This window comes from Alexandromys fortis, unplaced genomic scaffold, assembly GCF_014885135.2.
Source record: "Alexandromys fortis isolate MF-2015 unplaced genomic scaffold, M_Fortis_MF-2015_v1.1 scaffold_39, whole genome shotgun sequence".
NCBI classification, from domain to species: Eukaryota; Metazoa; Chordata; class Mammalia; order Rodentia; family Cricetidae; genus Alexandromys; species Alexandromys fortis.
In genome coordinates, this window is record NW_026067918.1 from 9,144,634 (window position 1) to 9,162,935 (window position 18,302).

At 44.6% G+C, this 18,302-nt stretch overlaps 1 protein-coding gene across 6 annotated transcripts in view; it reads right to left on the bottom strand.

Moving 5' to 3' along the window:
- Positions 1-18,302, bottom strand: part of Rnf157 (ring finger protein 157) — a 71,131-nt gene that overhangs the window by 52,346 nt on the left and 483 nt on the right. For 5 of the 6 annotated variants that reach the window (XM_050140042.1, XM_050140043.1, XM_050140044.1 and 2 more), the window contains exon 2: positions 4,225-4,343. In XM_050140042.1, coding sequence (XP_049995999.1) covers positions 4,225-4,343 — 119 coding nt within the window. Of the gene's footprint in view, positions 1-4,224; positions 4,390-18,302 lie in introns of all 6 variants that reach the window. The other variant, XM_050140047.1, reaches the window with a different exon arrangement.

Consider the following 18,302-nt stretch of genomic DNA (forward strand, 5'->3'; position numbering starts at 1 on the left):
GAGAGCTAGGGCTCTGAAGCAGACAGTGGGATCAAATTCTGATGGCTCCCGAACAGGCTTGGCAATCCTCATGAGTGCCGTTCTCATTAGGCTGAGGACGAAATGAGATAACACACATGTAGTACTCAGAACCACCAGCCTGACAAGGTAGGAAGGGTTCAATACATGTGGGTCATTATTATTAGCAAAAGTCATGTAGGGAGAGAAAGAAAACACATGATGTATAGTATTTTTATTTTATTTTATTTCTCAGACAATGTCTCATATTGTAGCAAAGTCTGGCCTCACAACAATTCTCCTGCCTCTGCATCCCAAGTGCTGGAGTTACAGGTGTGAGACATCACAGCTGGCCTGTTAGCTTTTTTGAAAGTGTCTCCATATGTAGCCCAGACTGGCCACAAACTTGATATCCTCCCACCTCAGCCTCTTAAGTGCCAGCTTACAGACATGGGCCCCCACACCCAACTTAATATGATTAAAAACAAAACTTCTGTTCAGTATCAAACATACTTAATAATGACAGCTACAAAAACATACCAACAAGAACAACAATGTCAATACTCCATGGCAGGGAGGGACCTCATACGTAAAGGTCAAGGCTGCTACCTAGTAATTCAGAAGGAGCTCAGTCATTCAGGGGCCTGCATGGAGGTGTAAACAAGGTGACTCACCTTTGGGAAAGTGTGCCATCATGCATTAGCCTATATGAAAGGAGCTTTTGCTTATCTGTAAGTCATCTTTTTTTTTAAAGATTTATTTATTATGTACACAGTGTTCAGCCTCCATGTATGCCTGCAGGCCAGAAGAGGGCGCCAGATCTCATTACAGATGGTTGTGAGCCACCATGTGGGTTGCTGGGAATTGACCTCAGAACCTCCAGAAGAGCGGTCAGTGCTCTTAACCTCTGAGCCATCTCTCCAGCCCCAAGTCATCCTTTTTTTTAAAGATGTATTTATTTTTATGCACATTGGTGTGAGGGTGTCGGATCTTCTGAAACGGAGTTACAGACAGTTGTGAGCTGTCCTGTGGGTGCTGCAATTGAACCCTGGTCCTCTGGAAGAGCAGTCATTGCCCTTAATCCCTGAGCCATCTCTCCAGCCCTGTAAGTCACCTTTATAGCCAGAAGAGGTCACTGAAATGCGCACACACACGCACGCGCACACACACACACACACCCCTCACATGTGAGGAAAGAAAACAGAAAAAAAGGAAGCTAATTCAGACATCAAGTCCATTTTCTAAACTGACTTGGTGAGTTAGGACGTGTCCTCATCTGTCATAACCTGATTTGGAGCAGAAGGTGTGTGTGTGTGTGTGTTGTTTCTTACGTAGCACAGACAGACAGGCCTAGAACTTGCCATTCAGCCCACACTGACCTTGAATTCGTGAAAACCTCCTAAAGACTGTAATATCAGCTGAGCAGCAGCACGCTTGGCTGCACCTTTATTTTAGTACTTATGGAAACAGTTCCACAGAGTAGAAGAGGGGTCACCCAAGACAGAAAAGATGAAAACTACCACTACCAACAACACAATCTTTTCAAATTAAAGCTTAAGCCAGGCAATGGTGGAGCACAACTTTAAACCCAGCACTGCAGACAGAGGCAGGTGGATCTCTGTGAGTTCAAGGCCAGCGTAGTCTATAGAGTGAGTTTCAGGACAGCCAAGACTGTTTCACAGAGAAACCCTGTCCCAAAAAAACTAAAAGTAAAGCTCAGACAGAGTCCATTACCAGGGCACTCTTCTAAAAACATAATTTATCCAAGCCATTCACCAGCTCAAATTCTTTAAAATCTTCCCACAGCCTGAGGAATGAAAACCTCCCAGGTAATGTAGCCCACTCGCCCTTCCACTGCCTTTGCCATAGGCCAGCTGCCTCCCTTATTTGTTTCAGGAAGAACAAGGGCGGTCACGTCAGCCTGTGTCTACAGCACATACCACAGGGTACCAGGCACATGGTGGCCACGCAGTAAATGTTTGTCAAGTCTACAAACACAGGAATGCCTTTAGACACACACTTGGTGCCTCACTCCAGGTGAGAACCCTTTTCCCACCCGCCCCAGTCCCTCTGCACAGCCGCCCAGCAATCCGTCACAGCACTCCCTCTACTCTCAGTTCCTACAGAACCCAGTGGCTCTGCAGCTCCACTCTTCCTAACATCTCCCGCAAATGTGATATCTGTCCCACGCGCATGGCAGGTTTGTGACAAGAGGCAACGGGAAGAACTGATTTTAGGAAGGAAGACCTACTTATGAGATGGTGAGAAAAGTTTATGTCAAACACCTGCAGAGGGCCCAGGACCAAGGACACAGTTCCTACACGCTAGCTGCTACCATTGCTCAACTTTCAGAACCTCAGGTCTCTCGCAGATGAAAGGAGAGTGGCAGGAAGTCCCAGGACAGGTAGATGTGGAGGCTTAGGCTTCCAAACCTGCATTCAGGAGGTCAAGGCAGAAAGATTGCCAGGAGTGCCCTATTCCACATAAATAAGTTCACTATACCAAGTGAAACAATTAAAAAAAAAAAAGACTGGGTTTGGTTGTTCACTTTTAATCCCAGCACTCTGGAGGCAGAGGCATGTGGACCACAGTGAGTTTGAGACCAGCTTGGTCTACATAATGAATTCCAAGACAGTCAGCTACATAGCTGTCTCAAAACCCAATAAAATAAAACAACCCTCTGAGGCCTGGAGATGGAGCACCTATCCATCATGGCAGACTGACTCTCCAGCGTTCAGAAACACTTGAGTCCTCTTTTGGCGAGGTATTCATGTGGAGAACAGCATCTGGGCTTCTTCAGCACACAGAGAACACTCAAGAGCAACTTGACTGCTATGTTTTTGTTTTCTTTGTTTTCTCAAGATTTATCTATTTGTTTATCTATTTTATGTGCATTGGTGTTTTGCCTGCATATATCTGTGGAAGTGTGTCAGGTTCCCCTGGAACTGAAATTACGGACAGTTGTGAGCTGCCCTGTGACTGCTGGGAACTGAACCTGGGTCCTCTGGAAAATCAGCCATCTTTCCAGCCCCCACTGGCAGATCTTCTGTGGCTCCTGCTACTGAGCCAGTTGCAGTGACCATACCTATAGCCCTTGTCGCTCAGGACTCCGAGAGAGGACAGCAGAAGTTTTGAGGAATGAGATGAGCAAATGGCTAAGAAAGGTGTATTCAGCCAGGTGTGTCCCAGCATTCAGGGAGGCAGAGGCAAGAGGCAGGTGGATCTCTGTGAGTTCCAGGACAGCCAAAGATACACAGAGAAGCCCTGTCTCAAAATACCAAAAAAAAAAAGGGCTGGAGAGATGGCTCAGAGGTTAAGAGCACTGATTGCTTTTCAAGAGGTCCTGAGTTCAATTCCCGGCAACCACATGGTGGCTCACACCCATCTATAATGAGATCTGATGCCATCTTCTGGTGTGCAGGAAAACATATTGTATATATAACCAATAAATAAATCTTAAAAAAAAAAAGTTAGACTCTTTGGAATAGAATGTTTAAAAAAAAAAACAAGAAAAGAAGGAAGAGGAGGAGGAGAAGAAGAAAAGTGTATTCTATTTTGTTTTTGTTTTCTGTTTCAAGACAGGATCTCACTATGTAGTCCACTGGTTCTCAACCTTCCTAATGCTATGACCCTTTAAGATAGTTCCTCATGTAATTTTGCTAATTACAATAGAGTAAATATCTGATACAGTGTGGTCCTGTAAAAGGGTCCTTTGAGCCCCAGGTTGAGAACCACTGATGTAGCCTAAGATGGCCTTTAGCGTGCAGTAGCCCTCTCACCTGGGCCTCCCAAGTGCACACTTGCGTGCAACTCTGAAACCAGGGGAGATTCATTCCATCACTCAGCAAACACTGACCAAGGTTTATCGTTTTGTACCCGGCTTTCTGTTAGTCTAGTGCACAACAGTAAACACAGCCAAGGCAGATAATAAACAGAGGAGGCGACAAACAAACAGGGGCTGGGCCATGGGGTGGGCAAGCAAGGGCACCGGCCAGGGCTCTTTATGGCAAAGTATGGATCCCTGGGAAAGCTCCAAGCTCTGAGACTCGGCCCCCACCTCCCCACCCTGCCCCAGACTGCAACAACTTATCTTGGGCTTCCCCCAGCCTATGGGCACACCTGGTTCCTCAAGCCCCCTGTTGCACCAACAAACTTGTTTGTCCCAGGGCTGATGGAACTGTTCACTGAGCCCAAGCAAAACAGTCAGTAAAAAGATTATACCCCTACCGCCACTGGCCTGTTTCCCAGGAAGTTCAGGTCGCTGTTCTCTCCAAACAGGTAACCTTCTGGATGTGTGGAGTCAAACTTCTCTCCTCCCATGATGAAGTGGCTGGCGAAATAGCTGCCTGGAGAGCGACAACAAAGAGAATCAGCCGAGCAGATGATGTCAGACTGGACGGAGCAAAAAAAAAAAAAAAAAAAAAAGAGGCTAAGACTTCAAATGAGAATCAGATCAGTTTCTCCTCCTAATTTCAGAGCCTGGCACAAAAGCAGCAAAACCATATCAGACAACCCCAAACAACAGACAAAAGAGGTCACTACTGTTCTTGTAACAAGCTTGAATCCTCATCCTGATCTAAAAATACCATTAACCAAAGGCAGGAAAGTAAGTCCATGACTGTCCACAAATGAACCCATTTGTATTCTGCTACTGATAGTCTGGATGGGTGTATACTGTGTGTGTGAGGGGGTATACAATGTATGGGGGATATGCTATGTGTTGGGGGTATACACTGTGTAGGAGGGTATACACTGTGTGTGTGGGTGGGGTATATATGCTGTGTGTGTATGGGATATACAATGTTGTCTGTGGGGTGTACATTATGTGTGTGGGGTACACAGTGTGTGTGTGTGTGTCAAGTGCCAAAGATCAATATCACTGGGACCTGCAGCTCACCAACTAGACTCGCTGGCCGGCCAGTGAGTCCAGAGATTCATTGTTTCCATCTTCCTACGGCTTAATCTACAAGCAGATCACACTCAGTTTTTCACACGGGTTCAAGAGACTGAACTAAAGGGACTCATGCTTACATAGCAAGCACTTTACCTACTGAGCTAGCTCCCTAGCTGCTACTTGGTTTTGTTTTTGTTTGAGTTAGGGTGTCACTCTGTGTAACCCACGCAGGCCTAGAACTCACTATGTAAACCAGGCTGCTCTGGAACACAGAGATCTGCCTGCACCTGCCTCCTAGAAGCATGCACCACTACCACAGCCCGTTTGTTTTTTGAAACAGAGTTCCACTCCGTGTAGCCCATGCAGGCCTAGCACTCACGGATCTTCCTGATCAGCCTCCCAGTTGCTAGGATTACAGGCGTACACCACCAGGCTCAGCTGATCCTGAATTTCCCACATCAACCTGAGGTGGTTCCTGAGCATCTGAGAATCTTAACTACCGGTATCAGTCATATTTACACACACAATTCATCTTTGCCTGATCTTTTAATCCACATACGGAAGTCTCAGCACCTGCCTGTCCACACTTCCATACCTCCATAATCCTGCCAGCGAAGGCTCTTCACACTCACACCACACGAGGGAAGCAGCTAGGCGTGAGGGCGTGTAACCGTGATCCTAGAACTTGAAGGAGTGAGGACCCGAAGTTCAAGGCCAGTCTGAGCTACAAAGTGAGACGACCTCAACAGTAAATACAAGAAGCTTAGGGACGCTGGCAAGCAGCCAATGCAATGGTTCTCAACCTGTAGGTCATGACCCTCTCACATGGGTCATGGGTCCCCTGAGACCATCAGAAAACACAGATATTTGCATTGCAAAACGTAACAGTAGCAAAAATACAGTTTGAAGTAGCATCGAAAATAATTTTATGGTTGGGGGTCACCACAACACAAGGAACTGTTTTAAGTCACAGCATTAGCAGGGTTGAGAACCTCTGATCTAGTTGTGTGTTTTAACTTTGACAGGGACACAAATTCCTCTTACTCAAAACTTCAAGGGCTTTTTGTTTGTTTGTTTGTTTTGAGTTGTTTTTGAGATAGGGTCTCACACAGCTTCAAACTTGCTAAAGTAGCTGACGCTGGCCTTGAACTCTTGCCTCTGCTTCCCAAGTGCTTAAATAACAGGCATGTGGCGCCACACCCTGCACCCTCAAACTCCTCTAATCTGACTGGAAGGCAAACTATCCCCAAAGAGGATTCAAACCTTAGAAATCTTTGCCAATTCTTATATATACCCCCACTCTCAAATTAACACAAAGAAATTAGGAAGCCACAAAGCCTTATGTGTAATACAGCTAGGATAACTCTAAACTCCCAGTCAACTGTGATTTTTTTGAGATTTTTCAGCAAGCTGAAAAACTGTGTTTTAGCATTTTTGGCTACAGAGAAGCCACAGGAAGAGGGAGAAGACCTCTGTAACAGAAAACCGGAACTGGACGTTCAGATTTCACTTTCTAAACATGGAGCTTTAGTCCAGAAAGGCCTATTAAACCCAACCATGTGGCTAAGATCACTCACCAAAGTGTGAGGTAGTTCTCAAACGCTCAGGAAAACACGTGCACAGAGTGGCAGCACCCAAATCAAAGCAACCCTGAGCTGCAGCTTGAAGGAGCCAGCTGAACCTGGAAACACAGTCTGGCTGCAGGGACCCAGCATGCAATGCGATGCGGCACACACTGTGCCCCCAGGACAGCACCACTACCCATTATTTCTGACATGCACTTGCTGGCCCTATTTTCCAAGCGCATAATTGATAGAGGGGAGGTGCCTGGTGGCCTTCAGTAGAAGGCAGTCTTCTCAAATAAACTGAGCCATTGCTGTTGCCTCTGAGTGAGATGTATTTCCTATACATCAGGGACTGAATATTTCTTACACATCAGATGAAATTAGAAAAGAAGATTCTGGTGGTATGTGCCTATAGCTATATAGCCCGAGCTACATATTGAGATCCAGTCTGAAAAAACAAAGCAAAACAAAAAAACCTAAAAGCTGAGATGTAGCTCAGTGGCCTAACATCTTTGCAAGGCCTTGGGTTCCACCCTTAGCCCTGGGAAAACAAGACAAGCTACTCATTTGTTCATTTAACATGGAGAGTGCCTTGCCCCAAGAGGAATAGGAAACGTTAAGTGGTGATGTGCACATTTTTAATCCCAGAATTTAGGAGGCAGAGACAGGCGGATCTCTGTGAGTTCCTGGCTAGCCTGGTCTACATAGTGAGTCCCAGGACAGCCAGGGCTACACAGAGATACTCTGCTTCAAAAAAGAAAGAAAGAGAGAGAGAGAGAGAGAGAGAGAGAGAGAGAGAGAGAGAGAGAGAAAGAAAGAGAGAAAGAAAGGGAAAAAANAGAGAGAGAGAGAGAGAGAGAGAGAGAGAGAGAGAGAGAGAGAGAGAAAGAAAGAGAGAAAGAAAGGGAAAAAATAGCCCAACAACAAAAGCTAGAAGAGGCCAGCTTGGTATCTAGAGTTGTACAGCATGCGTTCAGTGTAGGCCCTGGCAGCAGTCAGGCAGGAATGTGGGGCAGGAGGTCATTGGGGATTGATTGTCTTATAGAGATGGAGGCAGGCAGATCTCTGCTTGATCTACAAAGTGAGTTCCAGGACAATCAGGGCTACACAGAGAAACCCTGTTTCAAAAAACAAGCCAATAAGAAAAATCTTTCAACTTAGTTTTGCTCTTCTTTTGGCTCCTTCCTGTTTGACATTTCTTTTGGTTTGGTTTTGTTTGTTTCTGAAACAGGACGTCATTGTGTACCCATGATGGGTCTGAAGTAGCCCAGGCAGGCCTCAAGCTCTCCATCCTCCCATCACCACTTTTAAGTGCTGGGGGGACAGATGTATGCATTCATCCACACCACACACCTGGACTACCTGCCAAATTTCACTTCCAGTCTAGGAAGACGGCTTGCCGACTGACTAAGCTATCTGTCAGTCTCTTAATCTCTCAAAGACATTTCCAGTCTCCAGGCCACGGTGAATGCTATTATCTACCCTGGGCTCAAGTAGCCCAGGACTCTGTAACCGGCTTTTAAAGTCTACCCCCAATGCCATTTGTGCCCTCTAATTCCATCCTTTTAGAGATCGAGATCTTTATTTTATTCAGAAAGACTAATGGCTTTACTGAGAAGTAACATACCCAGTACGGAATTCATGCCTTGCACAACTCGGTCGTTTTGGTAACTATCACCACAAGTCCAGTTGAGAACCTTTTCAGCCCTCCAAAGCATTCCAGTGTGCCTGGCACTATCCCACTGCCTCACCAGGCACGGTGGCCAACACCTTTGTCTTACTCGCTGTTCTACTGCTGTGCAGAGATACCATGGCAACTCTTACAAAAGAAAGCCTTTAATCGGGCTTGCTCAGTTTCAGTGGGCTAGTCCATTATCATCATGGTGGAAAACAGCAGGTATGGGGCTGGGGCAGGAGCTGAGAGCTTTACTTGCTGATAGGAATCAAGGCAGCAAGCAGAGTGAGATACTGGGCCTGGCAAAGGTTTCTTAAACCTCACATTTCCCGGTGACAGCCACACCCCTTCCAGCAAAGCCACACTTTCAAATCCTTCTCAAACACTCCAACAAATGACTGACATAAGCTTTCAAATATATGAGCCTGTGGGGTCCACTCTCATTCCTGTACCATCTGCAATCCCAGCTCTGAGAGGCTGAGGGAGGAGCTCTGCTCTAATTTCAAGGCTAGCTTTGGGCACACAGTTAAATACCGGGTCATTCAGAACTGTCTAGCAAGGCCTTGTTTCAATGAACAAAAACTGCCTCTCAAGTGCTAGGATTAGAGCTGTGTTGCTATATTTGGCAGTGGTCCATGGTACACTGGGGTTTTGTTTGTTTTGTTTGAAGCACAGTTTCACTCTGTAGCCCAGGCTGGTCTGAAATTCACAGAGATTAGCCTGCTTCTGCCTCCTGAGTGCTGGGATTAAAGGTGTGCACCACCACATCCAGCTAGTCCTTCTGTTTTTAATGTAGCTCAACAAATTTAATGTGGTCACACAGCTGGGAGATGCCAACGTTGGGATAAAATCTAGCTCTGTTTTAAGTGAAAGTTGTATTTTGCTGGCTTTATCACAAAATAAATAAATAAAATCAAAGCAAAAACAAAAAACAAAAAAACGGAAGAGGGCAGTTGTTAAGCTGCTGCAGCCCCCGGTTCAACTGATTAATCCCTTCCATTCTCAAGCCATCGCTTCTGGAACCTCATCATCAACCATTCTGCTTCGTTATTTATTAAAACATTTGTTATATGATTAGTCAATTGGACCAAGTGCTGTGGCAGCTAACAACTACCTTCTCCCAATTTTTTTTATTTGGTTTTATTTATTTGTTTTGCAATAAAGTTAACAAACCACAGGCTTCAGCTTAAAAGAGAGCTAGATTTTATCCCAATGCTGGCATTTACCAGCTGTGACCATATTAAATTTATTGAGCTTTGTTGCTGAGCTACATTAAGTAAAAAGTTATTTTTAAATACAGTCCCATTTATTGGAATAATCAGGTACATAACTCAATTAGTCCAAAAGTTAATAGCAAGATTAATATTTTCCACTTACAGGCAGGGAGGGTATCTATCTGTTTATGATGCAACCTTAATAAGAAAAAATATACAAAGAAAAGGTTTCTCAGCAAGAACTATTAGCATGAGACAGTGGCTAAAATCTAAAATTATTTATATGTCTGCTGTGAGAGAATCCTTCCATACACTGTAATATGTATTACTCTTGTTGGCTGATAATAAAGCTGATTTGGCCTACAGGAAGGCAGAATAATACTAGGTGGGAAAGTCAAACTGAAAATACAGGGAGAAAGAAGGGCAGAGTCTGGGGATGGGAGCCAGCTGCCAGTGAAGCAAGATGCTAGAGGACAGGTAAAGCCACAAACAATATGGCAAAATATAGATTAATAGAAATGGGTATATTTAAGTTGTAAGAGCAAGTTAGTAGTAAGCCTGAGCTATAGGCCGAGCATTCTGTAATTAATAGAATCTTTTGTGTGCTTATTTGGGATCAGGCAGTCGGGACAAAAGAAAAACTCCACCTCTGTTTACATATGTCTGTCCTATACAATATAAAATTTTCATGACTCAAGAAAGTTTGAAGGTTTGGGTTTAGAATTTCACCACAATAAGTAGAGCACCATTACTTGGAGTATAAACATACTGGGAAGTGTGTTTTACTCTCTGGCATGTTACATAGTAATTATGTGTTGAAACATCTCTTGGTCTAAACTTTCTATCTAGTTTCAGATGCAGTGCGATCTTCAGTCTGTTTCATTTCCCATTTTACTCTGGATGAGGAGTGTTTGTTGAACATACTGGTCCTTCCACTAGATAAGTAAAACAAAAGATTGTGGTTTGGTATAGAAAACAAAATGTTTTTGAGACTAAAGGGTCTGATTTACAATTTTTGTTTGCCTCTGCCTGAAAGGAAACGTTCCCTGGGCTTTATCAATGTGAGCATTTATCATCTCAGGCATTGTCCCTCTTTTCCACAGTGCAGTACAGGAAAGGAAAAGCCAAACAGGTTCATGCCCTAAGGCTGTAAGCACTGGGTACACACAAACCAACGCAGCAAAGACCGTGTGCGTGCATTTATGCAGAGCAGGGAGGTTTGCATCCATCTACACTGCTCCTCATCTCTCTCTGCTCCTATTGATTCTCAGCCATGGTCTGTCTTCTGTCATTGAGCTCTTTGGTCCACAGGGTCCACTTTGGTCAGTGGGACATAGGCAGAGGTGCCTTAAGGCTTGAGGATGACACTGAGTTATATACCTTTTGTTGATGGAAATCTTCACGAATAATTCATAGGTTTCCAAAGTATTTGTTTGTTTACTTATTTATTTTGTGAGTGTTGCAGCCGACAAAAAATCTTCAGAGAAAAAAAGTTAAAAATGTATTTATTCTGAACGGAAATCAGAATATGGCTTTGTCTTTTGAGACTGGGCCTCTCACTGGCCTGGAACTCTCCAAGTATGCTAGGCGGGTTGGTCACTGAGTCCCAGGGATCCACCTACCTCTGTCTCCTCAGTGCTGGGATTACACATATCGCCTGCCTGGCTTTTTACACAGGTGCTAGGGATTGAACCTGGTCCTTGGGCTTGCTTGGTGAGCACTTACCAACTGAACCATCTCCCCAGTCCCTATTTTCATTCCTTTTGAACTGATTGCAGGAGCAGAATTGATAGATCGAAAGCTAAACTCATGTTTAACAAAGAATTACATTTTACAGTTTTATTTTTTCATATGCATGCTCAGAGTTGTGCCATAGCTTATGATAGACTTCAAAAGGCAATTAGGGGAGTTAGTTCTTCTCTTCTACTCTGTGGGTACCTAGGCTTGAACTCAAGACATCAGGTATCTTCTTCCACTGAGCCATCTTATTAGCCCATAGTTGGCATTTAAAAGACTGCCAAATTCCCAAAGGAGCTGTACCATTTCCCATTTCCCTCAGCAATTCATGAGGGTTCTAATTTCTCTGCATTCTTAACATTTGATAGTGTCAGCCTTTTTCATTTTAGGCATATCCTAGAGGGTATAAAGTGGCATCTCATTGAAGCTGGTTTTGTTGCTTTTTTTTTTTTTTTGAGATAGGGTTTCTGTGTAACCTTGACTGTCCAGGAACTTGTTCTATAGACGAGGTTGGCCTCGAACTCACAGACATTGGTGTCTTTTGAGAAAGGATCTTACACAGTCCAGGCTGGCCTCTAACTTGCCACACAGACACAAAGACAGCCTTGAACTCCTTCTGATCCCCATGCCTCCACCTCCTGCACGCTGGGACTACAGGCAGCACCACCATGCCTTCTTCCTCAGTGACAATTCATGGAATTTCTGTCACTACACTTTCCAGGGATCACTGCTCCCAGGCTGTCAGTTGCATTTCCATAGTAATATCTTGTCTTCTCATCTCTTCAATGTCTTTCTAAAAAATATTTTTGATATTTTTAATTATGTTTGTGTGCAGGTATACGCACGTGAGCAAAGGCCAGAGTACTGGATCCCCTGGAGCTAGTTACAGATGGTTGTGAGCCCTCTGCTGTGGGTGCTGGGAACTGAACTCAGGTCCTCTGGAAGAGCACTATGTGGGAGTGTCTGTGTATCAGTTTGTGTGCGTGAGTATTCTGTTTGGTTGAAAGCATCACCTCAATTTCCTAACACCCCTTTATATAAAAGTCCGGATTGTTTGGCTGGGAGCTTCACCCCAGTTCCTGGAATAAGCTCCCTCCCCTGGGAGTTGCCTCAGTCTAAAGCCCACCAAAGGGTGACCCCTCCCCGGGGAAGGTCAAGAAAGCCTGCCAAATGGTAACCCCTCCCCAGGGAAGGTCAAGACCACTCCCACAGTCTATTTAAACTGCCCCCAGAGAATGAACACATGGTCTTCGGTTTCGTGTAGTTTCCCCTTTCCTCTCTTCCCCTCTCCAGGCTTTCCCCAGAGCCACCGGGAGCATTTCATTAAACACGGGCATCTTTTAATCAGTTTGATTGGAATTATTTGTGTTGGCGGAGACGCTTGTCTAAGAGAAATGTCTAACAATGGAGTTCACAAAGGCCAGTGTTGGAGCCCCTGGAGCTGATTACATATGACTGTGAGCCTCCTGCTGTGGGTGCTGGATATCGAACCTGGGTCCTCAGGGAAAAGCAGAGTCCTTTTATCCACGGTACCATTTCTTCAACCTCTACTACAAATGTGTTTTTAATCTTGAAGGAATCCAAGTTATCAGTTTTATTTTTTTACTTGTGCTTTTGAGACCTGGGGAGATAGCTGGGTGGCAGAGCACTTTGTAAAGTCCTGGGTTCGATCCCCAGCATGGAGACAACAAAAAGATGTTGCTGGTTTGTCCTTTTGGTATCATTTCTAACTTACTGAATAATCCAGATCAAATAGTTCCTATGTCTTCTAAGATTTTACATTTAACTCTTACCTTTAGGTTTGAAATGCAACTTCCAACCATATAATTCACCTAATTTAAATGGTATAACCAAGGTACAATGATACATGTTTATAATCCCAACACGTGGGAGGTGGAAGCAAGATCTACCCTCACTTACATAGCAAGTTCGAGGTCAGTCTGAACTATATGGGAACTCATCTAAAAAAAAAAAAAGGCATACATACATGATCTGAATATATATGTATACATATTATATATAATCAAATACATAGTGTGTGGTTTGCAGCATATTCAGGGCTGAGCACATTTACCTTTATCTATTTTTAGAATGTTTTCACTACACTAAAAGAAACCCACTAGCAGTCATTCATCTTGTCCACTTCTCAGCTTCAGGTGAAGCTACTGTCTCTAGATTTCCTTCTCGTTTGTCTGGAAGACATGAAACTCTATCGTGGAAAAGAAGGAAAATGAATGTCAAAAGCAGATTTCTTCCCCCTTGCTGATGTGGGATTCCCCTCTGTATGCTGTGAATACATTTTATTGCCATTGGTTAACAATAAAGCTGTTTTGGCCAATGGCTTAGCAGAATATAGCCAGGCTGGAAGAGCTATACAAAGAGAGTAGGCAGAGTTAAAGAGACGTCCCAAGAAGCAAGAGGTAACAAACCATGAGCCTCACGATAAAATATAAAATAATAGAAATGAGTTAATTTAAGATATAAGAGCTAGCCAGGAACACACCTGAGACATTGGCCAAACAGTGTTGTAATTAATATAGTTTCTATGTGATTATTTGGGTCTGGGCTGCTGGGAAGCAATGAGCAGCTCCCATTCACACCTTGCTCCTGATATTAGCAGGGAAATAATCAGTATCACCACGATGCGTATTTCCTGTCAATGTCCTTCATCAGATTGAGGAAGTTCCTTTCTAGTCCTAATTTGGCAAGTGTTGTTTTATTATTTTGTTTTGTTTTTGTTGTTGGGATTTTTGTTGTTTTTGTTTGGTTTGGTTTGGTGACAGGGTTTCTCTGTGTGGCCCTAGCCATCCTAGAACTTGCTCTGTAGACCAGGCTGGCTTGGAACTCAGAGATTCGCCTGTCTCTGCCTCCTGAGTGCTGGAATTAAGGGTGTGCACCACCACTGCCCAGCTGTGTTGTTTTTAAATCACAGATGAATGGAAGGTCTAGCAAATGTTTTGTCTGAGTCTACTAATACAATCAGGAAGCTTTTCTAGTTTATTCTATTGGTATGGTATATTAACTCTGGCTAACATCATGTATGAAAAAGCATTCATATTAATAGGTCAGAACCTATTAATTAAGCTTGGTCACCTTATAGTCTGCTAGTCTGCATTCTTTTGTTTGTTTGTTTGTTTGTTTTGTTTTGTTTTTTCGAGACAGGGTTTCTCCGTAACTTTCGAACCTGTCCTGGAACTCACTCTGTAGGCCAGGCTGGCCTCTAACTCACAGAGATCCACCTGCTTCTGCCCCTGAGTACTGGAATTAAAGGTGTGCGCCACCACAGCCCATCTTAAATAGTGATTTTTGAAGACGTGCTGAGCTGTTAAACTTTTTATGTGTTCCAGCACTCTTGTAACAACTAAAAATTCCAGCTTAGCAAAAATATTAAAACAGCCAAGTACAATAATACACCTGTAATCCTCATTACTTTAGAGCACGAGGCATGGGGATTAACAGTTTTGATCAATATAGTAAAATATTGTCTCAAATAAAAAAAGGAAAGGAAGGAAAGACAAAGATGCCAGGAACTGAAGAGAGATGACTCACTGGTTACAAGCCCATACTGCTCTTGCAGAGGACTCAGGTTCAGTTCTCAGCATCCATACTGGGTAGCTCACAACAGCCTACATGCCTGTAACTCCAGCTTCAAATGATACAGTGCCTCTGCAGCCACACCAACCCACACAACCATACTCCAACATAAACACATAACAAAAAATGAAATAAACTGGGAGGTGGTGGCGCACACCTTTAATTCCAGCACTTGGTAGGCAGAGTCAGGCGGATCTCTGAGTTTAAGGCCAGTCTGTTCTTCCAGGACTACGCAGTGAAACCGTATCCAATAAATAAATTAATTAATTAAAAAACCAACAACAAAAATAACATAAAAATTTTAAAGAGAACATCTTGTTTACACTGTATATGTCAACTTGCCCAGGTGATAATATTCAATGGTCTGTCCAGACACTAGTCTAAATATTGCTGTGAAGGAAAACACAGGGACATAACAGTATCAAAATCACACGGACTAAAGCTGTCAGAGAATATAACTCACTAGCAGAACCCTCAGCCAGCATTCTCCAGGGCCTGGTTTGCTCTCCAGCACTACCTAGACAACAACAAAAAATGAGTCCCAAATCACAGGTCTGTTGGCTCACACCTGTAGTCTCCGCACTGAGGAGACTCAGGAAGTAGAAGTGGTAGGTAGTACAGGCCTGCAATTCAAGTGCTGGAGAGGTGGAGATAACAGAACCACAAATTCAAGGTTACTTGGCTACGCTACACTACGTGTTTCAGGCCAGCCAGGCCTATCTGAGACGGCTGTGGGATAGCCCTTCTATTTGCTATGAATATGTTTTACTCCCACTGGTTAATATAGACTGCTTTGGCCTATAGCAAGGCAGAATAAAGCTGGGCAGGAAAGCAGGATGGGACAGAACAGAGAAACCTCCGATTACAGAGACCCTATCTAAAAAAAAGATAGACCTTTTTTTTTTTTTAAAGTTTAAGACCGAGCAAGTCATGGTACTCAAGAGGTTGAGGCAGGATTGACAGTTTGAAGTCAGCCTATACCGCAGAACAAGACCCTGTCTCAAAAAAAGAAAAGGAAAGAAAAACTAGATGCCATAGTGGATGTCTTTAACCCCAGAACTTGAGAAAGAGACATACAGATCTCTGAATTCAAGGCTATCCTGACCTACATAGTGAGTTTCAGGTCAGCCAGGGCTACCTACTGAATCCCTATGTAACCAAAAGGAAGAAAGAAGAAAACAGAAAAATTACAGCCAACCTGGTATACTCAGAAAGACTGTTTTCAAAAAAGGAGCAAACAAAACATTTTGATGTGCCTACTCGGGTATAGTTTAGTTGGTAAGAGCGTTCACCTAGCACATAAGAAATCTTAGGTCCAAACATAATAAACTCAGCTTGGTGGTGAATGCATCTGGTCCCAGCACTTGAGAAAATCAGAAGTTCAAGGCCATCCTTGGCTGCAAAAGTCAGTCTGAGCCAGGTGATGGTGGCACTTGGGAGGCAGAGGCAGGCAGATCAGATCTCTGTGAGTCTGAGGCCAGCCTGCTCTACAGTGTGAGTTCCACGACAAGCTCCAAAGCTACACAGAGAAACCCTGTCTTGAAAAACCAAAAAAAAAAAAAGAAAGAAAGAAAGAAAGAAAGTCTCAGCTAAACAAGTCGCTGTAACAAATAAAGCTTGCCTGAAGATGAGAGGGCTGAGCTAGCCACACTAGTTAGCCATAGAGGCCAGGCAGTGGTGGCATACACCCTTAATCCCAGCACTAGGAAGGTGGAGACAAGAAGGGACTTGACTGGGTAGGAGAAGACAGGAGCTCTGGGCATTCAGTCGGAGGATTCAGGGAGACAGGATCTTGCCCATTTTGGTCTGAGGATTCAGTAGAGGTAAAAGGTCTCCCCAGTAGCTGGCTCCTTTACTTCTCTGATCTTTCAGGATTTATCCCAATATCCAACTCCAGGTTTTTACTGAGATCAATCAGAATTTTCACTACATTGGGAGCATTATTTTGGACTGTTAAACACTGACTGTGTTAGTGAAGAAAGCTTTGGAGCCACATGTTGTGACTCAAGCCTGTAATCCTAGGATTTGGGCAGTGCAGCTATGGCAAGAGGATTGCCCCAGGTTTGTGGCTCACCAAGGCTACACATCAAGTAGCCAGCCAACAGTGAGAGAGCCTGGCTCAAAAACAAGTCCCCATCTCCCCAAAAAGGTTTTAGGTAGGTCCATTACTCTATTGCACACCGTTTCTATTTCTCTAACCATCCTTCGGGAACAGCCTTTCAAACATCTACCATCGCTAATTTCCATCCATCCGTGGAGGAGGAAGGGCAAATGTTCTCTCTCCTGAGGCAACAAGCCCTACTGAAAGCTCCAAGCTCAGCAAAACATGATCCATATTCTGATCAATAAAAGCTGAGCGACTTAGGGAAGAAAAAAATACCAAACCACTACCGCATATTTTCGTTTTTAAGAAACAAAATGCAAGTCAGGTATAGTGGCTGACATTTTTAATCCTACCACCATAGGGGGGGGGGCTAATTATACTTTCCTTTTTGTTGTTGTGTTGGCTTTATTTTGTTCGAGTCAGTCTCACTGTGTAGCCCAGGCTGACCCCAAACTTAATAATCCTCCTGCCTCAGCCTCCAGGGTTTGAGGATGCATTTTTAAGAGATAAAAGTACAGTCATAATTAGCAAGAGCTTTATTAAAACACTAAGGATCCGCAGCTTCATCTCAGGCCTGTCTACAGCAGCTCTTACTGCAAGGGCTCGCTCATTCTCTGGCACAAAAGCAGCGAGCACCAGAGTGGCTGGTACACACTCGGGCAGGGAGGCAGGTTCATTGTCTAGTCCCAGCTTCCACCTGGCAGAAACCCGATGGACTGCTGAGAAACCAGCTCGACTCATTAGCGTGTCTTTATCCTATCAAAGGAAAAGCGGAATCCTCTCCAATTCTGCACCTCACACTCTGCTGTCATCGAGCGCCCCAGCAGGTCCTCAAGACAGAGGGAAAGCGGTAGACTTGGGTCCCCAGGGGTCTTGAGAACAGCAAGTAAAAAATTAATTAATTCAAAAAGGACAGATAGCGGGGTCATTCGCCAGCAGCTCAGCGGCTGTCCTTCGCTCAATTCGACTACTTTGTCATTCTCTCTCTTCTGCTGTCAAAACTGTCCCGCAATGCGAATGCTGACGCTGGGGATGGAGGAAGGCATTCATTCACCTTTTCGAGGGACGGCATGCGCCTGAAAAACACTTTTGCCCTGTTCCCAGCCATCCCGTTGCCAGCAACTAGCAAAGGGGTAAACCAAGTGACTCTGTCCAATTCCCATACATTTCTGCTCACTTCGTCGTCGTCGTGTTCCCCCCCACACACACACACACCTCAGGAAAAAGCTAAGGACTGCAGGAGCAAGTTCGCATCCGTCCCCCCACCGCCCCATGCCGACAGAAACTCACTCCTAACCGGCCCTGCGGCCAGGATGAGCCAAACCGGGGACGACACCTGGCACAGGTGCCTGCCTGTCAGGGATGCCTCTCCAAACCCGCAGTCGCTGCAACTCCGCATCCCGGGCATGCGGCGCGCGTCCCTGGCGCAGAGCAGAGAAGACCACCGAGGCCGTCCTCGCTGGACGGTGACCTCGGTGACCCCGCAGGCACCTGCAGTCCCCGCGCGGCGTCGCCGGGGTCC